The sequence below is a fragment of the Pecten maximus genome, chromosome 10, assembly GCF_902652985.1.
Source record: "Pecten maximus chromosome 10, xPecMax1.1, whole genome shotgun sequence".
In the NCBI taxonomy this organism is placed as follows: domain Eukaryota; kingdom Metazoa; phylum Mollusca; class Bivalvia; order Pectinida; family Pectinidae; genus Pecten; species Pecten maximus.
The window spans coordinates 36,958,867-36,983,899 of record NC_047024.1 but is presented as its reverse complement, the minus strand read 5'-3'; the positions used below and the strand labels follow the sequence as shown (position 1 = coordinate 36,983,899).

The window sequence follows — 25,033 nt, the reverse complement described above, 5'->3', positions numbered from 1 at the left end:
TTCCATGAGATCACGTGGTTACATTATCCTCATAGGCACGAAAGGACTTCCTGTCGGATTTCTAGGAAATGTGCACAAATTATTTAGTATTTGTATTAACAACTGCTGACAAATCAATTGATATTGATATATATCACAAGGCGGATCCTTTTTGAAATCATGCATTGATAAAATGGATCAATAAAAATGCAGATCGTTGTCAACAAGTACAACTATTTGGCGTAATTATTCGCCATCTTGTCGGATATCATACACATCTCCCCTGTGAGTCTCCTACCTGAACTCGAGTTGATCCCCCGAAAGCAAGAGAATATGATGTGCTTATAAAGAAATGGCTCGAATTGAGCCAAATTTTCGGGGGTTGTAGAAGCTCATTGTACATAGTTTTACTTTTAAACACGGGGGATACTTAATACCGTAGTGATTTTAATGAAGAAGTGATCTACAACGTCGGAAAAGAACAACACATGGAGAGGAATTACAACACGCACACCGAGACTGCTTTGTTGATATGACTGGGTTGGAATAAGTGGTCATTTTACGATAAAACAACGTATTTTCTCTCTAATTTTTCTTTCAAGGAGAGAAGGTAAGTTTATTATGTTTATTTCAAACATGATCCGACTATTGTCGATGTCGTTGTGCTTGTGTTATTTCAATTGTTTACTGTGTTTTGGAAATGGGGTCATCATTGCCTCAAGGTTATGCCGCGTGTTTTGACGGATGTTTCCTTATTTTGTGCGCATGGCTTCGATGATATAGGATGGTGTACAACATATTATGACCGGTTACTGTTGGATGGTGGTTCATTTATTTGTAACAGAAATGTCTGGATCGAAAGTTTGCCTGAATCCAACACACACCTTTCTGTAACAATATCGATTGTAAACATGTACTGTAGTCACGAATCATCAACAATGTGCTGAGTAACACAGTAACACGCGGGTGTTTTTACCATTTAAGGTTCGGTCCAGGTGTTTACGCATTACTCGACGTTGTTATGGATTAGGGCTGAAACATCGCTAGAATTGTTGAAATTATCCAGTTTCAATTTAGCCAGGCCTTATTTTAATCAGTTGATTTATTGTGAACTCGAAATCAGTGTCTAGTAAACATGTACAGTAAGTTTTAGCTTGCACATGGTTACACGTTTATATTATCGTACGTACATCTGTACAAGGATAAATCCTTTATTGTGAAACTTTTATATCTTTTAAATTATGTCATGCTGGTAAGTGTAACATGAGTGCTGATGATACTGATTTATGGCTGCGTATATTCTGAAGTGACCACCAACACTGAACTGGCAACAGCACTATATTAGTATATATATAGCTAGCACAAACACATTTTTTATTTCTACCACCCAAACTTGTATTTAAAAAAACATGTCATAAATGTGTGAATTTGAACAAAATCATCCAAACCGAGTTGAAGTTTCCAATCTTTTATTACTCATATAAAATAAACCCTACAATACAAATAGTAAAACAGTAAATATATATTATCACCATTATAGGTATTATGGACATGTTACACGGTGAAACTTTGATTATTTAACATTTCCCGCCATTTGGCGTGCATGTACTTTGCTTATATAAATAGAATAATTTACACAAATAAAATATTCCCTATTATATCTATGGTAAGTATAATTCCATTGATGATAAAACATGTATCTATAAATTTTACATAATACATGTACATACGTACCCGAACAATGGGTTTGGGGTTTCAGATGTTTCATGAAAAAAACTCTCGGCTAGTGCCGGTCAGTATTCTGCTAGAACAAATAATAATTTCCTAAATTAATAATATATTAGATAATGAACACCAAAACGAAATCGACCGCGTCCAATAAATACCAAATAACAAAATATAAAATATGACTTCTAGAGTTTAAAAGAACTAACCTTTAACGGACCAACTCAAACACACATCCTTTCACCTCGGCGGCTCTATGTCTGATCAAACTATACAAGACAAAGACACCAAATTGACCGCCAAAACCCAAAACGAGACGACACTGGACATGACCATATAAGGAAACATTCCAACACCACATTTACATAACAATTCACAACATACATGTAAGACAGGTAACGTACACAGGTAAACAGCACAGTCGTACACAAGTCCGCGCGCACCGCAAAAACGTTGACTAAAACAGCGAGCGGCGCGTACCTGAGGTAAAATATATCAAACATAATAAAAACCAATACATTGTCAAATTTTTCACATTGTTACATTCTCCCCCTACTTGAAATATGACGTCCTCGTCACACACTAGTATGCATATAACAACAGAAATGTTTATTTCAATATAATCTCAACTTGATTTACTTTCTATTACTTATTATGAATAAATATCCATTTTCACTTATGACCATGGAATACTTATTCCACAATACCGTGCACACTTGCTAGTTAATATATATCTACAAATCTTTAAATACGTAAACAAAAATAATATACGGAACAAATCATCCATATCCCGACTGCAAAATGCTCGTGATGAGTGTGTGTCCAACATCCGGAGCTGATCCTGATAAAACACCCTTCTTTGCAAGTGTCTCCAGTAACCCCATCCGGAAGTTCCATGATTGACTGTTCGACGACGATATCCGACTACATAAATAATCGCCTGATCTCTGCCACTGAGGCTGCCTTCTGGTTCTAGCGCTCTTTCTTGGACCACTTCCAGCCTCCTCTATCTCCGGCTGTTGTTCTCCCCCTCCTGAAGAATCTTCTCCTCCGGAGAGATGGTCGTCATCAAGAGGAACAACATGATCGACATCCTCAGGTACACCAAAATCGTCATCCGGGTCCTGAGACGTCGCACCTTCACCATGTGCATCGGAAGGTAATCTGCCCTCCAAATCATGTGAATTCCCACTGCCGATAATATGATAAACATCGTCTTCCTCATCGCTCTCATCGCATGTGTCTACAGGAGTATGTTCCAATACCTCGCGTACTGTCGGTTTGAATGTGCGTTTGGCTGGAACAGGCTTCTCCGTCTCCGACAGTAGTGTTCCTATGGGAAGGAGGTTGTTTCTGTGCAATGTACGCTTCTTTCCACTTCCGGACTCCAGCTGGACTACGAAAACGGGAATATCCGGATTTGGCTGCTCAAGAACAATGTATGCCTCTTCCTCCCATTTGTCCGACAACTTGTGTTTTCCCTCAAATGCCAAGGCCTTGACCAGTACCCTATCGTTAACTTGTACCGTAGCTCCTCTCTGTTTCTTGTCATATTGTATCTTCTGTCGGTTCTTGGCCTTTTCAGCTAATGATGATGCTAACTGATAGGAATCCTTCAAACGTTGTTTTAGGCTATCCACATATTCTGGAAGTGATGTAGATTCACTGCTCTGCTCAATGCCAAACGCAATGTCAATAGGTAGCCGTGGTTCTCTCCCAAACATCAACTGGAAAGGGGAAAATCCCGTGGTGTCGTGACGCGTGCAATTATAGGCATGGACCAATGGTGCAATATGGTGAGACCAGTTACGTTTCTCATCTTCCTCCAATGTCCTGAGCATGTTGAGCAACGTTCTGTTAAAGCGTTCCGTGGTACCATTTCCCATCGGATGATAAGGCGTAGTCCTAGATCTTGACACTCCTAGCACTTTGCACAACTCTTTCATGAGATCACTCTCAAAATTTGCACCTTGATCTGTATGTATCTTCTTTGGTATTCCGTAGTGAACTATAAAATGGTTAAACAGTGCTTCTGCCGTTGTCTTTGCTGTCTGATTTCTGGTAGGGATGGCTTGTGCGTATTTGGTAAAATGATCTGTTATAACCAATATGTTACAAATTCCTCCCTTGGATGGTTCCAACGACAGATAGTCAAGGCACAGCAATTCCATCGGTTGACTCGTGTGGATACTCACTAGTGGAGCTCTTATGTTGGTTAGGGTCTTCGCTCTAAGACATCTTGGACAATTCTTTATCCAATCATCCACATCAGTTGTGACGCTCGCCCAATAAAATCTATCCTTGCACAGAGACAAAACTCTATCACGGCCAGGATGTCCTAGGTCATCATGTAGTCCTTGTAATACATCCTTGATATACCGAGCTGGCAACACCAATTGCTCCCGTGGTTTCCCATCTATAATGGCTTCTCGATATAGTACACCTCTCTTCAGCCTTAAGCTGTCAAAGTTGCGGTAGTACATAGTATGGTCACGTGTCATGGGTAAACTCTGGCGTCTTGGTCGCTTATGTTCCACAACAGCATCCATCCAAGGTTTCAGAACTGGATCTTGAGATTGCTCTCTCCTCCATTGTCTATTAGATATACCATCCAAGTTACCACCCTCTGGGTCCAGTAATACATCCACAGCTGTGGCCGACATGGATAAACAACTAACATAGCCAGGGTCAACTAGCGACTGACAAACTGCTTTGATGCTGTCCAATGAGATTTTCTCCTGTGGTAATCTTGACAAGGCATCTGCATCCTTATTCTGCTTCCCAGGTCTGTATAAGATCTCAAAGTCGAATGCTGCTAAAGCCGAGACCCAGCGATGACCAGTTGCGTCCAGTTTTGCTGAAGTTAGAACGTACGTCAAAGGATTATTATCTGTCAACACGGTGAACCTATTCATGTACAAGTAATCTTGAAACTTTTCCGTAATTGCCCATTTGAGAGCTAAAAACTCCAGTTTGTGTGCTGGGTAGTTACGTTCCGATTTGCTAAGTCCTCTACTGGCATAACTGATAGGCCGTAGTTCTCCATCCTGACGCTGATACAACACAGCACCGAGGCCATATCCACAGGCATCAATGTGCAGCTCAAATGGTTCGTTGTATCTAGCATAAGCTAAAACGGGTGGTGTAGAAAGAATATCCTTCAGGTGTTGAAAAGCTTTCTCCTCTTTTTCTCCCCAACTCCATTGTTGCTTTACCACCGACGTTCGCTTCACTTTCTTCTTTGCACAGGCTGGCAGTAAGTCATTTAATGGTCTGGCAATCTTCGCAAAATCCTTCACAAATTTACGGTAATAACCCGCAAAACCAAGGAATGATCGGACATCTTCGGGTGACTTCGGAGTGGGCCAAGTCTGAACTTTGACTATCTTCTCAGGATCAGCTCCAATACCTTCTTCCGAAACAACATGGCCAAGGTATACCACTTTGCGCTGAAAGAATTTGCACTTCTTCGGGCTTAGCTTTAAGCCGCACTCCCTCAGACGTTTGAAGACCATTTCTATTCGTCTCAGGTGCTCTTCGTATGAATCGGAGAAAATAATCAAATCATCAAGGTAAATCAAACATACTCTGAGATGTAAATCTCCTAAACATTCCTCCATCAACCTCTGATATGTCGCGGGCGCATTCGAAAGACCAAACGGCATTCGATTAAACTCGTAAAACCCAAGTGGGCCTACAGTAAATGCTGTTCTTGCCTTGTGATCCTCTTCTATTCCAACCTGATGATAACCAGACTTCATATCTAATACTGTAAAGAATTTAGACCCGGACAAACAATCTAATATCTCCTCTATTCTCGGAAGGGCATAGGAATCCTTAATAGTCCTCTTGTTTATCTCCCTGAAGTCGATGCACATCCGCAACGAGCCGTCTTTCTTCCTAACCAGTACAATGGGCGATGCCCATGGACTATGAGATGGTCTGATGATTCCAGTGTTAAGTAGTTGATGCAAATGATCCTGTACTTCCTTATACATGGATGGTGGAACTCTCCTGTGCCTTTGCTTTAGCGGTTCCTGATTGGATAAATGTATCTGGTGATGTACAGCTGCAGAAAATCCTATATCATCATCGCCTTTAGAGAAAATATCGTCAAACTGCTTTATTAAATCCTGCCCTTGCTTGACTTCCTCTTCCGACAGACCATCTGTGTCTATGTCAATCTTCTCGAGTAAGGCTGTGAACTGATCACGCATATCCTCCTCCTCAAAAGAAGAATGCTTATCCTCAATAGTCACAGGCTGAATTTCTGCAAGAATTGCTCTTGGACGAATAACCATCGTTCTCATAGAGATATTGGTAACTTGTACTTTCAGCTGCATCCTCTCACCATAAGTATAGTTGATTATCCCTGGTGTAAGGTCAAGGTCATCACCAGCTGTTACAGCCTCTCCTGTCGGTTGTAGTATGGCACATGTTCTATGATATGGTAACTCTTTGTCCAAGTATGCTGCTACGGTCACCTGACTGTTTGGCTTCAGTGTAATATTACTACACTCGGCACACTTCACAATTCCAAGTCTATTCTTACTCTTAGCAAGCTGCTTCTCTCTAAGCGATAGACATCTAAATGATAAATACCAAGGAGTGTGTAAGTTTGCTGCCTGTAAAAACCTAACTCCATGAGTCTCCTTACAATCCTCCATAAGTACAGTTAAGACATTAGTTCCAATCAAAAATGGCACTTGACTATTGTAATGACTGTCTGGAACAACTAGTAAAATACATCCATGTGTCTGTTGTCCGGAAGCCAATCCTGTCATCTCCATGTCAACCTCAATGTAACCAAAATATGGCAGAGACTCCCCGTCTGCGCACTCAATATTAAGTAAGTAATCCAGTGGTTGAATCTCCAAGTGACGTAAATGAGTCTCGTGAAATGACTTGCTGACGGTCGATACCGTTGATCCAGTATCCAATAAGGCCTTTGTATCAACACCTCCAACACGAACTTGAACTTCGTTGACCGAACCAACTAATTCCATTTTCCCTCCAGGATTCGTGTCAGAAAGGGGAACATCAGGTTCTATCGGCGGCCCCGTCCCATAGAACCGTTTCCGTTTAAACGACGATAACCTCCTCGAGCACGCCCTCTACCGGAATAATGATCCAAACGTACCTTACAACCTATCTGAAAATGACCAACCTGTCCACAGCGATAACATGTAGGTCCCTGATAATCCTCATAATCTTGTCTCCCACCATCATACTGTCGCTGGGTGTTGTGTTGGTTGCCAAAACCAGACTTTTTCACTTCGCCGTCTCTAGACTTCATGTTCCTCACTTCTGCTGTCAGCTGCTTGATCATTCCTTCCAACTTCTCATACCTTGGATCTTCATTACAGGTATCACTGCATGCCATCTTAGATGTAGCTGTCTTAATAGTTGACTTCTGTTCAATAGCCATCTCTGATTCCATCTTACGCAACTCCACCTTAAAATCCTCATAACCTGGACATAACTCAAACTTTGCTGCAGATCTTTCCTTAAGTGCAGATCTTAATCCCTTCCATATCCTACTGTGTAGCATATGGTTCCGCTTTGTCATTGACAGTGGTTCAGTCCTTGTGGCTTTCACTAACAGGTCTTCTAATCTGCAACCCCAGGAGGTAACATCTTCAGAATCTCCTTGACTCGCATTATAAAACTTACCCATTAAAGCCTCCTGATCCTCTACCACACCATAATTGCTGTCCAACTGGGTCAATAGTTCTGAAATAGCTGCACCGCTGCCAAGTCTCATTGCCACCAATCCAGCATTACCTCGCAGTGATCTATGTATGATCTGAGCCAACATCTCCTCAGTGATTGTAGAATCACGACAAAGGCACTCCACTTCATATCTCCACAAGTCATATGAGGGTTCCTGCTTCGCAGATGGATCACCACTGAATGGCGGAAGTCGAGCTTGTTGAGTAACAATATGGTGTTCTTTGGACTCTGTCCTGGGCTTAACATCAGCACTACCTCCTTGCTCTTGTAGGTACGATGACATCCACTCCTTGAATTCCTCAGGATCCTTACACTTGGGTGCAAGTCCCATCTCATCCAGCACCTTGATGAGTTGTGTTTTATGATCTCTATCCATGGTAAAATTGTAGAACAAGAACAAATTCCGAATAATAATATGATAAAATGTCACTAGTAATTAAGAAAACAGTACAGCTTCTACAAACACAACAGATTCCACAAAGCGCCAAAGTACAGTACCTAAATCTGTATGAAATGAAAATAAATACGTAAATTACAAAGTAATTGCCTATGATTTTACTATAGGCTAAATCACAGTTTCAATAGAAAAACAACACAAAGTCTAACTACCAAAAACTAAAGAAATCGCGAAAAAAAACAGCAGGCAAAAACGCGAAAGATCTAAAGCGGATTCACAAATTTGATAGAAACACGGAAACAAATCAACATACACGTGTACATATAACTATCAACATATAACATATAACATTGAACACAAAACATATAACATTCAACACTCAACACAAACTAAAATAACCTGAATAACTAAATATCACAGAAGAAAACCCTGAGCAAATATTAAAAAAAAACTGAAATCACCAAAGAAAACCAACAACTACCAGTTACCTGACCACACAGAACCACAAGTTCAAAACCAACCAATCAAACTATGAAAAATCAAAATGGGGAAAAAAATAAGTAAATAAATGAATAAATGATTAAATAACTTAAGGGTGATACCAAATTATATCTCCTACCTCTAATGAAAAAAAAAATATTATAATACTCTGAAAAATCAGAGAGAAAAAAAAAATGCAGAATTATCCAACTAGGTCGCACGTGGCCGGATGTTTACAGTTTACACCGGAAGTTACATCACCATACACATGTTTGCATTACAAGCGTCTGGAAGACCCCGAATATAATACTACACACATCAAAATACGCAATGCGAATAACCTGAAAAGAAACAATTATACAATGATACAGTCTACACTCTTAAACTCAATACAAATATAACTCTAATTTTATAAAGTCAATTCAGCAGCAGCACAGAATATTAAGTTCAGTTCAATCAAGTAGACAATTACAGTTCAGTCATCAGATTTACCTGGGTTGGTCGATACTGTTGGTTCTCCAGCGACGATGACACGCATGATCGAACGCGTGACATGGCTAGTACGAAAAGTTCATGATCACTGATCACGAATGGTAATGTTACTCAGAGAGGATAAGAAAATAATAGTTCATACCTCTGTAGATTGTGTTCCTTTGTCATTCCCAACGAAAACTTCCAGTAAATCCCATATTGGAAAAAAAATTGCACTTATATCCCAAACGATATCACAGCAATATACACAAATATTGTAGTTACACGCATGAAGAGCCGCACACACATATTCCGAGGATGGGTTCTTGTCTCCTGTCGGAATCGGTTTGCCGAAATCCGGAAAACGGAATCTAGCAGTAGGAATCCTGAGACATCTACATGGGCGCCATTGTGAATTTGAACAAAATCATCCAAACCGAGTTGAAGTTTCCAATCTTTTATTACTCATATAAAATAAACCCTACAATACAAATAGTAAAACAGTAAATATATATTATCACCATTATAGGTATTATGGACATGTTACACGGTGAAACTTTGATTATTTAACATTTCCCGCCATTTGGCGTGCATGTACTTTGCTTATATAAATAGAATAATTTACACAAATAAAATATTCCCTATTATATCTATGGTAAGTATAATTCCATTGATGATAAAACATGTATCTATAAATTTTACATAATACATGTACATACGTACCCGAACAATGGGTTTGGGGTTTCAGATGTTTCATGAAAAAAACTCTCGGCCAGTGCCGGTCAGTATTCTGCTAGAACAAATAATAATTTCCTAAATTAATAATATATTAGATAATGAACACCAAAACGAAATCGACCGCGTCCAATAAATACCAAATAACAAAATATAAAATATGACTTCTAGAGTTTAAAAGAACTAACCTTTAACGGACCAACTCAAACACACATCCTTTCACCTCGGCGGCTCTATGTCTGATCAAACTATACAAGACAAAGACACCAAATTGACCGCCAAAACCCAAAACGAGACGACACTGGACATGACCATATAAGGAAACATTCCAACACCACATTTACATAACAATTCACAACATACATGTAAGACAGGTAACGTACACAGGTAAACAGCACAGTCGTACACAAGTCCGCGCGCACCGCAAAAACGTTGACTAAAACAGCGAGCGGCGCGTACCTGAGGTAAAATATATCAAACATAATAAAAACCAATACATTGTCAAATTTTTCACATTGTTACAAATGAATTAGTAAATTTTACAATTTTATCACAGTATAGACCATCAGTTACCTGTGGAAAACATTTTCTCTTCCGATGTGCTGTTTGCACTCATGGTCTTTCATGATAATCTGTACATGTGTTGAACTTTGTTATAATTTCTTCAAAGTTTCTTCAACACTGATCATGAGAGGTTCTGGCTCAGATAAACATTGTTTACAAGTGTATACATGTGTGATTGACTTCAATGGTAGGATCACATGTTTTTTATTGTGAAAACAAAAAAAGGAAAACAATGGTCAGACCTTGACCCAGACAGACAGGGACTATATCTTTTAGAACTTTTCAAAGTAATTTTATTAATGTCTGAAATTGTTCACAAACGACAAACTATCCATATATTACAACAGAAAATTACGATATATTCAATAAGTCGTTATTATTTTTGTCTTTCAGATTCTAAGGGTTACTAATGCAAGAAGACCTTCGCATTTACAACTCCAAAATAAGTGCATTTAGTAACTTCAAAAAGATTAAGCTGGAAGCAGTTCCAGATCTGCATGATGTAGTTTCAACAAGAGGACCAATACGTCCACATAGCCCTGTATTTTATTCATCAGAGATTCCACAATTTAAATCCCACCAGTCTCAATTAGAGACTGCCGTAACAAGCACAACTGCTTTTGTTTTCCCACAACACAGGGATGCATTTACAAACTTGGAAAACCAAACTCATAATTACATTCGAGCCTCGGCTATAAAGCTTCGTGATAATTATCACCAGAGATGTGGTACCAAGCGTAAATGTGACGATCTCAATGCACCGATGCAGCTCACAGAAACTCAAGCTGTCTCGAGCGAGGATGACAACACCACCAACAACAATACAACAACCACAACGACGACGACCACATCAAAGACGACGTCCTCTTCCAACACAGAGGGTGACTACCAGCTGGTGCAGCATGAGGTGTTGTACTCGCTCACCAGCCACAACACCTATGAGGTGTTGGAGTTTCTGGGTAGAGGAACCTTCGGTCAGGTAGTCAAGTGTTGGAAGAAGGGCACAAATGAAATCGTTGCTATAAAGATTCTGAAGAACCACCCGTCATATGCACGACAGGGTCAAATAGAAGTAAGCATACTGACAAGACTCAGTCATGAAAATGCAGACGAGTTCAATTTTGTGCGAGCATTTGAGTGCTTTCAGCACAAGAATCATACATGTCTGGTGTTTGAAATGTTGGAGCAGAACTTGTATGATTTTCTGAAACAGAATAAATTTCAGCCTTTACCACTGAAATACATCCGTCCGATTACCCAGCAGGTTTTGACGGCCCTTCTGAAGTTGAAGAGCCTCCACCTCATCCATGCGGACTTGAAACCAGAAAATATTATGTTAGTGGACCCAGTAAGGTTTCCTTACAGAGTCAAGGTCATAGACTTTGGATCAGCAAGCCATGTTTCAAAAGCGGTGTGTTCAACGTACCTGCAATCTCGCTATTACAGGTAGGCATATATTTCTGTTTATGATATTAACTGAAAATATTTTTACCATGCAATGCTTTTGAGGAATTTTTTGTTTCCACTGATGAGCGAAATATTTTACTAAATAGTGAAATTGTTGGCTATATCAAGGAATTATTTCATTTATATCACATAATGGTCCCCGAGTGACAGTCGTCTGTTGATAATCCCAGATTTTATCGGTCTCCAGGTTTGTCAGCTTATATATTTTGATCTGGTCATAGTTTTCAACAGATTTTCTGAATTGTGTAAGTTAGCCCCAGATCTCAGAAATGATGTATCAAAATAAATATTGTAATTAATGAAATGTAGAATTTTCTGTTTAATGAAAAATCATTCAACAGTTTCATTAAAAATAAGGATAATGAAAATCAGAAAAGGTAGTTTATCAAATGATTGTTATGTGAATATGAACTCCATTTTTATAACTGACATTTGATTGGAATTTTCCTTCAATATGTGTTGCTTTTTTGGCTTCTTTGTTTGTTTTTTTTTTAAATTTACTTGAATAAAACACAGAAATACACTAGAATATATATTGTTTAAGTTAATCATTCAACTAGAAGGTGATTGCATTGTGTTCAAAATGAAATATAAGTATTTTGCACCAATTTGATTGATACATTTGATTTTGATAATTGTTCATGGTATTAATCTGCAGTCTGTAGCTCTGTTGTGCTTATTAGAGGGTGTTGAGCTTGGTGAAAATCCCTTTGAAAATTTGGGACTTTTTGACAAAGAAAGAAATTATTTGAGGAAGTATGAAATGAAGTATTTTTTCACACAATGCAGTAATTGAATATGGGTATTTGAAATGAAAATATGTTTTCTATTTTGTGGTGTTCTGTAGTTTGTACATGTGTGTGCATGCATGCAATATTTCCGACATCATTTACATGTATTACATATATATGTCGGGTAATATATCATGACAGCAGACTTTTTCTAAGTGGTTTATACGACTGATAATGGGTCCCATTTCCAGTTGAAATTATATTTTATTTTAGTCAAATTCCTGAAATTTGCAGGTTACTCATTAAAATATCCTTCTAAAAATTTCTTTCCAAAATGAGACAAAAAGGCCCTATCCAATGAAAAAAGCCCTGGAAGTTGAACATGGTACTTTTCCCCCACAGTAGACCTCACCCTACTCGGGTTGACATGAAATGTTTCTTGAATACCCGAAATGCGGTTGGACATAAACTTCCTGTTGGTTTTGTAAACAACAGGAAGTCTTAAAGGTTTAAACAAAGACGATACCTGTTTACCCAGTGATTCAAGCCAGTTTACACAGGTTTTAAAAGTGGATAAATTTCCTGAGGAACACTAATAAATTATATATGTTAAAACTTAAGTAGGTCAGCAGTTGCTGAATGTAGATAATAATATACCCATGGATATAAAGGTCACAAATACATGTTTTATCACAATATCTTTAGATGTATAGATCTTTCGTGATTAAATTTGTTACTGTGAATTTCATTTTATTTTATTTACGAAACCTTGCATTTACATATAATTGTGTATTAAAACACATTATTATAAATCTGTGGAAAATGAATGACATGTCAGATTGACAGGGTTAGAAAAATATTTTTGAAAGCACTCGTTTAAGGGGATGAGTGCCTAATAGGAACCACTCGTCCCTGAACTAGAATCACTCGTCCCTCCGACTTAAATTTAAAAAAAACCACACATAACTATGTTTTCAAAAAAAATGTTTTGATCATTACTAGTTGTAATTATACAATTTGAACTGCACTTTTGTGAACATTTCCTTAAAAAAACGAGTCAGTATACCTTCGCTTCGCCATGGCCTAACAGGAACTAACAAGTCGGTTCTAATCAGAAAAACCTTTTTTCCAGATTTGTTTTTAAAGTTCAATCATGTATTTGCCTGTGATACTTTTTAATATTAGGTATTACAAAAACGAGAGATAAAAGTGTACAGAAGTGTGACTGGCTTGTGTTCTAAAATTATCATTCTGAGTGCCGTTAAGCATGATCGTAATTGATTATGATATTGGGTCTGGATTTATTTCTGTCATTTACCTGTATTAGTCTCGCCCTTCTTCATCACATAAACGCATCAGTATCACATAGACGCTTCTGCAGAGCAATCGCGGAGAGAGGGCTCACTGCTCGATGAAACTGCTTTAAGTATGATTTAATCCTAATTTGTTTAGAAAATTCTATAGAATTCGTGGAATAAACGCCAAAGACAATATGTATAAACATGATTTATCATTTTCTTTTGAAATTTACTCGTCACCAGGGACGAGTGCATGACGACATTCACTCGTCCCCAGCCAAATTTTACTTGTCCAGGACGAGTGGACGAGTGCTTTTTTCGCACCGATTGATATTCTCTAAATCCTAGCCAATCAATAATTTCCTGTCAGATGACCATATATGCATGTCCATTACTTGGTCACTTAATGTTTTTAGATTATTTTCTGGTAAACTGGACATGTTTGGATTTCAAAGTGTAGCTCCTTTTTCCATCAAAGTGGGTGCAGGTTATATATACAGCTTTATGTACATGTATGCATAGATATTTTTAGGTATATATGTGTGCATGCATGTAAATTACAAACATCTGCAAGATGAATCAGAATGAGGCATCACTGAGTGATGTTTAGGTGCCACTTTTTTTGGCAGTTTATATTTACATAAGTATTTTCATGTAAAAGAAGTTTGGTCATTTTATTTTGCCGGTATAAAACATTGTTCTGGTTGAAGAATTCTTACAGGATGGTGTCCAACCTCATTTCCATACAGGTGCTATATAAAATTAAATACTGGTATGTGTGTTGAAGGTGATGTGTTGGTCGAATGCATGATAGCAATTAACTGGTGATTTAGTAAGTTATCGCTCTTCAAAGCATGATGGGTTAAATGTATAATATATTTTCTATTCACTAGAATAATTTGGGTACAGGTGCAGAGGTTGAGAATTTAGATAAAGGCTTTGCAGTATGTAGAATGCCCTTGCAAATTGAAATTGAGGCTAAAAGACACAAAAGATAAATTAAAGAAATCTGGTTTAGTGAATTCTATGAAAAGAGTTAATCTGAAAGTTTTCTTTCAGTTAATACTTCATAGGCAAATGATAATGTGATCACTAGCCCTAGGCTTTGTAATTTGATTTTAAATAACATGAGCTGAAAATCTGGTAGCCCCATGGGGATGTTGTGCTTGTGGATTTTCAAATCATGATGAAAATCGCGATGAAATTAACAACTATGATATCCCAGTAAGTTTCAGTATGTGGGCTCAAAATTATGCTTTTGGTTTTAATATAGTGTGTTAAAAAGTGGCTATCCAGGGATCAATCTAGGGATGTTTTACTACCGTTTATGGGTAGTTTCCCCTCAGGATTTTGTTCCATTTTTCCCCTCAGATTTCTGTTAAATTCACTGAAATATTTTATTTTCCCTCATTTTTATGGCAATGATATTCCCAAATACTCAAGATTTGCTTTCCTAATTAACCATTTGCTGTTTTTACTTGGAAAATGTGTTTTTAAAGCATAAAACTTAATTCATGTGATGATTAAATTTCCGGTATGGTCCAAAAAGGGTAGTTTCCCCTAAATTCTAGATTAATCCCTGCTATCACTACAGCAGGAGTCAATATCTGAAATGTTTGTAGATATACCTACTTTTGGTTTTATGATTTGAACTGGTAAATTAATGCTTCACTAACTGCTAACACCAGACTTATTCAGCTTTGTTATTTTGTTGTTGTTTTTGTTATATACTGTATATATGTACACATGTATACGTTGACATTTGTGAGAAAATCCCCATCAATATGTGAAATAACTCTGGATCTGCCATTCACACCTTATAACTTTGAGTTAGAAATAGCAATTTTAACAGTTTCATATTATGACTTGGACTGACGACTTTTATATTATGACTAAGTCTGTCCACTAGCTCCTAAGTTCTGCTTATAGAGCTCAGCAATTTTGGGAGTTGGACAAGTGAGGAGTTCAGTGAGGTAGCACTAGATAATTTTGGCATCAGTTTTGGACTATCACAAGGAGAGAAAATAATGATTCAATCTTGCAAACAAAGGCGAACAGTGAATGAAGACGATCTTTAAAACATTTAACTTAATTACATGTAACAAAAAACAGGAAGGTTTAATTTTGTAAATTCCGTATTCTAGTACCATTTTAAATGTTATTATTCCCCTTTAGTCAGGGTCTCAAACCAATGAAATAAGCATGGTGCAAGGAAACATCTTTTAACTTTTGAAGTCTGCACCATGCATGATTTGGTTTGATTAAATTGATAACAGATGGTGCAGGTGCATTACTACATTGGAACTGTGTTAATTTGTCAAAAACAACAACTAGAAAGCCTTTTTATTGAATGGTAAACTTTATTGGACAATCTTGTCTCAACACCACCAATGTTTCGATATATATATTGCAGTATTTTTATTTCGAATCGATTTATCAATACTTAAAACTCCACCAAAGTTTTGATATATATATTGCAGTATTTTCGTTTTGAATTGATTTATTGATACTCAAAACTCCTATCAATGACAGCTCTATGCAAATTAAGTGAACTAGTAGCTTTGTCCACTAGTACTGGCAGGCTACAATAACATCACAAGTTTGCATTTTTTTCAAAGTTTGTGTGAAGTAACAGATGGTCTTATTTCATCAGTGAAGATGTTTCGTGCAGGAATTGAATTTTTTGTTTGCAAATTACAGTGCTGTTAATAGATTTGGGTGCATAATGCACATGGATGATGGGTAAAACTTATAGCAAACATATGCTTAGGCTAGCTATTTTTATTTCAATTTTCTTTTTTTGTCGAAATAATTTTGTCTTTAATGGAAAATTTATGTTTGCTTTCACCCCAGCTTATAGTGTCTTGTTCCTTGGTAAATCCGCCCTTGTCTTTTCTTTGAAAAATATGAGCAGACTGAAAAAAAGTCTATAATAGTACCTGTTAGAGAATTTTGTAAATACATGGAGGAAGGAAATTCCAGGATCTAGTTTCTTTATGGGGGAAAAGGACATTTATCATTTAATTTTTGCTACTCATATTGCTATAACATGTGTCAGCAATGAGCAATCAGCAATGTATATATTCCAGCTAGCTATCACTTTAATCATGTATATATTTTTTCTGACTTTAAAATTATTTAAATAGTGTTCATTGATGTAGACATGTGCAATGTGAACAATTAATATATTCCAGTCAACCTGGTATGAATGTATAAAGGTGCTTTTCACATACAACCACATATGAAAAGGAAGGGAATTTCCTCAAAATACTGTGGATGTTAATAAGTACAGTGTTACAGTATATTAAAACATAAACTTACAGCATAATTGGCATGCCTTAGATGTTTCTAACAACCTTTGAAGGCTGAACATCAAACTCTCTCCAATTTTGTCTTGGTATCTAGCATAACTTTAAATTTTACTAAAATTTGCTTTGCAATTTTTACCCCAAGGTTAGACAAAACGGCCCATCCCCCTATACCTGTATTTATTGTCAAGTTATGAATGCTGGACAATACATGTGATCAGATTCTGGTCAATGAAATTATGGATTTATATATATTGTGGCTGAGAAGGTTAAAGATACCATAGCAACTAGCTATATACCTGGTATATATATATATATACTGATGCTTGTGGTACAACCTGACATTTTATATATTATTATGCCTGAAACTCCACAAGTATCAGATTAAATTTAATCAATAGTATATTACCTGGCATGCTAAGTTGGATATTTATGACGTCAGGATATTCCGATTGTGACATGGTTACAAATGATCCTCACCACCCTCGCTTGTCAGATGCAGATTTTAACATGAAAAAAAAACTCCATGCCCTAGGAAAAATGTCACATGCAGCAGTGATTTTGATGTCTTATTTTCACAAGGAAATTTACAAATTAGAATTTTTTGAAAGTGAACTGCACATTTTGGGAATCCTTGTTACTTGTCAGATGTTTATAATTAATTATTGAACTGAAACTTAGAACATTTAGACATAACATCTTTTGGTATGCATTGCTAATTTAATTTGTTAATTAAATATGAATCTGCAGTGTTAAGTGAGACTGGTTTAGTAGATTGCCTTTCTGCCAACAGTAAACAATCTTACCTACCATTAACAATTTTATTAAACCATTAATATTTTATAATAGATTGGAGGTGAATTTATATTATACATCTGTGCCCAATCCCATTTCCAATACACACTACAGAATACATACGGGGCTATACAGCATTACTGCCATTAGCATAGTTTAGGACTGGAAATGATAGATGATGTAGTTGACATATGTACAAAGCACAGCAAATTTAAAGCTAGGGACATTTGTTGTAAATGTAGATATGTTTGATTAGCAGAATGTCAGCCTGACTGAAGCCTTCTAGGTGTTTTGACGATGGAAGTTTATAACACAGCCAATTAAAATGATAAAACAGTAGTTAAATTGAACATGGGGTTAAGCTTATGTACCTTCGGTGATTGCAAAATATTAGTTTTGATAGAAATTGGAAAACAATTATGTTTTTTTTTTTTTTTGCTAATTGTACTTATGATTATGTTCCCTTGGTGGCAATTCAGCACTCCTAAATCAGCAGATTACATAGTCAACAGGTACATTAAAATCAATTATTTCTGCTGTGTTGTGTTTTGTACAAGACAAAATCACTAGTTGTATACTTAGTAATATGGCAGTGTAGGTCACCACTATGTCACCAGAGGGCCTTGTCCCATTACAAGTGACATTTAAGGGAACTAGCTATATAGCATGTCCTTGACCTGGGTTTACTACAGGATCAGGCTAGCTATCAGCCCTGTAATAAACAGCCTGGAGGTGGATAGAGACCAGTGTGGTAACAGGGCTTCAGACATGCTTAGCTTCTGGGTAGACAGCTATAGTACACACATATTATAGCTTCATGTACAGTGGCTGAGCTTGTCAGTGTGGATATGGTGGTAGGCTCTAGAGACTCTGGGCTTATCTGACAGACACAATGTTCAAGTGTTGAATAGTAGTTAAACCTGGAAAGTACAGGTACATGAAACACACCTGAAAATAGAACACATGCATGTTTATATGTTGCTAAGTGATAAATAAAAGTATAAATTCCAAAACTTCCACAGTTACTGAATTATTGCAAGGTCTTGCATCCTTTGCTTTTCAAACGATACAATTTCTACTCTTCTACCTTATGAAGGTAAAATGTTAAAAAGTTACCAGCAGAAGCGCTAGCACTACCAGGTAATAAGTACCGATAGATTCAGTTTACACATTGTACATCTGTAGCAGGGATGAATCCTAGCCTGTCTTATATATAGATCTATACATGTCATTAGATAGTCACTGGACTGTCAGACATATTGCCATGTACGGTATTCTTTATGTCATATACGCTGACCTGTGTAAAATCGCCTATTGAACTGACACAGTTTCTAATGCCTGTCAGGCTGTGTGTATATATATACACTATATATGTAGGACTAGTGTACCTGTCACATACATATACATTGGATGTGTCCTGATAATTTATCACCAGGCTTTTTACAAACATCTACATCCTGTTTTGTGGGACATATATGTAAGGGTGTATGCAGTAAGGCCCAATACACATGTATGCACTAGTTATAATGTAGTCTGGTTTTAAAACCAAAATAGGATTGGTATAGTGTTTTATAGGCAGAATTCCACAGCTGTATGATTATAATGTTTGTTTGTAGTTTTGCATCAGTTGTCAAGTACACCTGCCAGAGACAGGGATTGTTTATGAATCCCAAAGAACTGTCATCACTCAGTGTCTCACGGTGACACAGTTTATGGGTTGACATGTACTCCTCATTCCTGTACACATGTTAGGCAAAAAATAATAATAAAAACACTTTAAACCTTCAATCTTACTACAAATCAATTAAGATACTGCTTTGTCTGTTTAAAAGACATACAAAACGTACAATTGGCTATATATTTGGATCAGATCATGTTTCACAGAAATTAAAAGAAAAGAATGCAAAAATTTCAACTGATTATTCAATCTGAACAACATATATATACATGTAATTAGATTATGTTATGTAAACAATTCAATTGATTTTCGACTATATAATCGATAGTAACCATAGTTTGCCAGAGAGATTGATCAATTTTCTATCACTTAAGATTGTATACTCTAAGATGAACTGTTGTGTTATGGAGGGAATGAATGACAAGTGTAAAAAAAACCTGTATGTTCGATTCAAGATTTATGTGTACATATCACTCGGGGGAATCTCAACCTGAGGATGAAGATTCTTAATATGTTTGGCAGCATATAGAATCTTACCCTGAGGGTACTGAATGGTATATAAGACACTTCATTACCATCATACTGTTGCCTTCTGTGTGTGGGTTTGGGAGGGAGGGGGGCCTTTAGCTTAGGCTCAGCTACTATACATATATATTAGACATCATGGCTGTAGGCAGGATAAGCAGTTAATGTCCTGCTTAACGATGTAGAAACAAGTGTATTGTTTTTGGAGAATAACAAGTCTGAGTTACAAGGATGTGTCTGTGGGTATGAGGAAGATGTGGTAAACAAGTTATTTTCCTGCTCTTGTAAGGTCAGTGCTCCGACATTTTTAACACAATGAACAAATACATTCATTGCTGGATGATAAATACCATCCATTTTCATCCTGTTCAAAAGTCATTTGTCATTCGTTTTCCAATTAAGAAACAACATTTTCTGTAATGAAATTTCCCCATTAACCTTTATTGAAGGTCACAGGTATTATTAAATGTTAAAATCTTTAAATGAGTTCTATAAGGTTTGAATGAAATATTGCCATTAAATCAGATTGGTCAAGTATTTTAAAAATCTAAAAAAAAAAATATTAAAGTTTGAGACTTTGGTTAAAGATATTTGATTTGTCCGGTGTCTAGGATGAAGATTATTACATAGGAAAAAAGATTTCAGCAAACAAAGTTGACCTCTGGTTGAATTTGCATGCTATCATTTGAAATAATTTCTTGCAATCTTGGAAAGGATCTGAAAGTCTTCTGTTTTGATATTTGATCAATAATTGGTTAGATTGAACTAAGGACTACAGATACAAACAAAAGCTGACTGTCCATTTTTTGTGTGGAATTCTTGTACAGCTGGGCCCAGTTGTTCAAAATGTGATTAGCTTAATCACTTAATTAGCGAAAATTTCTCCTTAACCTCAAAACCTGAGTGTGTGTATTCCTTAAAAATAGGCAGGTATGAAAAGACTGACAAGTGTTATAAACATTGTTTCATAAAATTTTGTCTAGTTAATTTTACAGGAAATTATTTTATCAGGTTTATAAATTTATCAATAAACTGTGATAATCCTAATCAACTTTTGAACAACTGGGCTCTTGGGTTTAATTTTCACAGAATGAAAGTTGTTGGAAATTTGAATATTTGAAAAATGAACAAAAATGAAATCATCCATGTTTAACAAAATTAATATTCAATAAAATCTGTAAATGCCACGCATATAAGGAAGTTCAACTTTGCCAATTATACAAAGTAACTCTTATGTTAGCTCCCATTTTTTTTGTTAAATTAACTCTTAGTTGAAAACACCATAAAACTGAATTCTTCATAAAAATAAATGTCGTATTCATTAAGATCTGAATTGATTATGACAAAAAAACACTTGCCATACATTTAATGAAATTTTAAAATTCATGTCCATTTGCGAATCTCAAAAATGGTACCAGCTGGTGTAGGTGTTGATTCCAATATTTTATACATGTTTTATTTTATCTGATAATGGCGGTGTATACCACAAAAGCTCCTGTGGGGATTGAAACGTCAATTAAGCTAAAGTGAAAACATAAAGTTTTAACTCATCATCAAAAAACTTCAATCTAAAGGTGTTTTTTGCTAAAAAAAAAATCTGTTCAATTTCAAATCTTGGGAATGGTTGATTTCAGGTCCAGTGGTTGTAATAGATAACAACCTTGACATTGGTAATTGCTGTAAACAACTTCTCCTCTCTTCACTTTCCCACTTCCCCAAGTAAACATGTTCTCCAGGAGAACTTACAAGATACAATTTTCCAGAGCCAGGTTACAGCTGGCAGCCTTAATAAAACTACAGCCTTTCATACTGAAGTTTTATTTTGGAAGAGACCTTTATGGAGTCCCCCCCACTTTCCGCAACACACTCAGTGAGATTCTGGTGCTAGGCCATGAGGAACTTTGAGCTATAGACATATTGCCTAGCAACACCGGTTTTAATCAGAACCAGAGAAACCTTATGTGTTCACTGCTTTTATATCCACAACCTGTTTCACCTTCCTCAGAGAGAATCTTGGCAAGTGGCTACACAAAGATTTTCACAGAGAATTCCTAACATTATTTTTTATGTGATCATATATGAACACTGAATACACTATCTGACTGAGTGGTTGTATATAAGGTTACCCATTGATTCATTGTTAATTTAAAAGGAATAGTGTCCTAACAACTACCAACCATTTCAATTACTGTCCTATATTTCTGTAATATGAGTGATTAATCATTGGAAGCTTTGACAGCTGGTTCCTTAAGGATATACCTTGAAACACAATGTAGTTTATCTTACACCTCTGTCTTCTGATGTCCTATAGCTACAGTATTATTGATCTGAATGGAAGCTTATATTGGCAAGGGGCTGTACATGTGGGTGTAGCGATGTATTTATCTGTCTCTTTGTCTGTTGGGGGTAGGGGGAATGGCTCTGGGACTTCTGTCTGTTAGAGGAAAGAAGATAAATAGAATTACAATACAGCGATAACTGTAGATAGACCAGAATATATATAGATATAGCCATCTAAAGATATTGTAGATTGAGAAGTTAATTCCTTGATTGAGTGAACATTTCCGAAGTTCTTATATTAAAACGCTGATGCATGATTTAAATATGAACGATGTAGTGTAACTATTGACTATTAAAATTTTATTGATGAAAGTGGTCAAAATATTGAAATTCAAGCTTCAATAAAAAAAAAAAAGCAGTGACAATATGTATTTTCACATTTTGATATTATAATATTATCTATAAGATGAATGCCAGTACAAACAATTAATGTGTGATTAGAAAATAAGTGTTATTGTCAATGTTTGAGTATTTAAACAGAACCATCATACAATCCACACAGAGGCCTTGTAAGAGTATCAAATGGGGTCATCTAGCAACATGTGATGTCTGCTTTACCGTAGACACAGGTCTAGGTATATTGTTAACAGGGAATTCAAATTGTATCGAGTCTGGGGAATGTTACTGGTAGAGTGCATATGTCATGTGAAAAAGCTTGTTGATCACATCTAATTTCACTTTATATCGGTAAAACATGAGGATGCTAAGACAGTAACAATCAGTCATGCTGTTAACATCAAAGAGAAATTGAACTGTACAAATGATAAATATTGTATCACAAGTAAAACAAAAAAGTTTTATGAGAAATTGAAAAGTACATGACAAAATTGATTGATACTTTAAGCAGTTTGATTCATTGTACATTGCAAGGAGATTTTATTTTAACAGGAAATACAACATGAAACATGTTATTCCTAATATATATGCTAGCTGACACATGTTGGGGACCTCACAATATCTTCTCTGTCTGTTGCACATAAAATCTGTATTTTAGGGTCTCTGCATACAATACTGATGTACATTGATTGACCTAGTGGCCTGATAGGCTCGAACTGAAAAAAAAAATATGACGATGCAAACCCGTATTTTCACTATCACAATTCTGATAGGTTTTCGGACAGAAAAAGAAAGCAATATCTTTCAGTTGATCATAATTGTTTTCTGGCTGAAAATGAAGAAAATATCTTTCAGTTGATCATAATTTGTGAGAAATGTTTTCAGAGTATTAAAAATGTTTCTGGCCCTTTCGTTAAACCATTCAGTAATAGGGCTGATCATGGGTTGGTTTCTTGTATCACCAGTTTTGTCCTGGTCACTTCCCTAAGGCAGCCCTGAGATCCAATATTGATAGTGGTACATTATTAATCGTTCAATCAATAACCTCTGAACTTTCTCTCTTACATATGCAGAGCCCTTGGAGTTTCGCAGCTTAAGAAATCCTCTTTATTCTAGAATTTGCATTTTGCCAGGTTTTACGTTTTTCATCTGAATTTCCAATATCGACACATGGAATTAATACTTTCTCCCTTGATTTGAATTTCAGAGCTCCAGAAATCTACTGCATTGACACTCGAGAGTACTATCAATATGTATGCCCTGTTATCAGTAATTTGCAATTCTAAGCTCCAGGAGTCTCATGATTAAATGATAAATTGATGTCTTATTTTATCTATGTTTTATATTTCAGAGCTTCAGATAAATTGAAATAACAGAACTCCCGAGACCCCTTCATATTGACATTTAAACCTTTTCATTATGCTTTATATTGCAGAGCTCCAGAAATCCTCTTGGGCTTGCCTTTCTGTGAAGCGATTGATATGTGGTCTTTGGGGTGTGTGATAGCTGAACTGTTCCTAGGATGGCCTCTATATCCGGGCTCCTCTGAGTACGACCAGGTATGTTGTCCTGTTGTTTTGAGTACAATTATAGGTTGTCCTACTAACCATGTATCCTTCCAAGATTGTAATTCCACTGCCTTTATCAAGTAAAATCGGGCATATAATTCTGTTGTCCAGCTATAGCTACCACAGGACACTCTAGATATAGCTAGGTTATATTATCAATCAAGACCTAAGACTTGATATTTTATCAAATCACCATTGAGTATTTTGAAATCATCGACACCTGAATATTCAAGCATCCTGTATATTCTGAACCTGTTCTCTTCTTGCATACTTGCCAATTTTACAAATAAGTGTTCTGACATCTGACATTGTGCCATTTATTTGACATACCAGGTATATAACTTCATTTGGTATTAAATTTAAATCTCATTTCCACCATACACATTTGTTCCAAGTATATTGTTAGCTTCACAGAGTGATGTTTATTCAAACAGAACACATCAATTAAGAACTTCATTGAGAAGCTCTGACCTTTGCCTCAATTCGCAATCTGCTTATTATGCTGAGCTTCAAATTCTATCAAAAGGATTAACTGTAAAGATAAGTTAATGAACTGTTAAGTGAATTCTCAAAATAAACTTTAAATAAAGCATACCTAATGAGTGGATATTATCAAGCCTAAAATAAAGCGTGCAATGAGAGAGTGTATATTATCAAACCTCAAAATAAAGCGCGCCTAATGAGAGAGTGGATATTATCAAACCTCAAAATAAAGCGTGCCAAATGAGCAAGTAGATATAGCCACATCTGTGGTATAATATAAGGAACTGTTTATTTTCCAAGTGCAGAATAATGTTTGTTGTGTTATGATGATGGACATACAGCAGTAAGCTATGGAACTTAGCTAGCAAACAGGTCCCTGTAGGTATTGTTATGGAAAGTTCATAATGGATTTACTGTGTA

General features: G+C 36.4%; 1 protein-coding gene across 6 annotated transcripts in view; it reads left to right on the top strand.

The window, feature by feature from the left end:
- The first annotated feature begins 276 nt into the window (after positions 1-276).
- Positions 277-25,033, top strand: part of LOC117335710 (homeodomain-interacting protein kinase 2-like) — a 48,353-nt gene continuing 23,596 nt past the window's right edge. For all 6 annotated transcript variants that reach the window (XM_033895884.1, XM_033895881.1, XM_033895886.1 and 3 more), the window contains exons 1-3: positions 277-589; positions 10,478-11,530; positions 23,998-24,121. In XM_033895884.1, the coding sequence (XP_033751775.1) occupies positions 10,494-11,530; positions 23,998-24,121 (1,161 nt within the window). In that variant the 5' untranslated portion in view covers positions 277-589; positions 10,478-10,493. The remainder of the gene's footprint in view (positions 590-10,477; positions 11,531-23,997; positions 24,122-25,033) is intronic.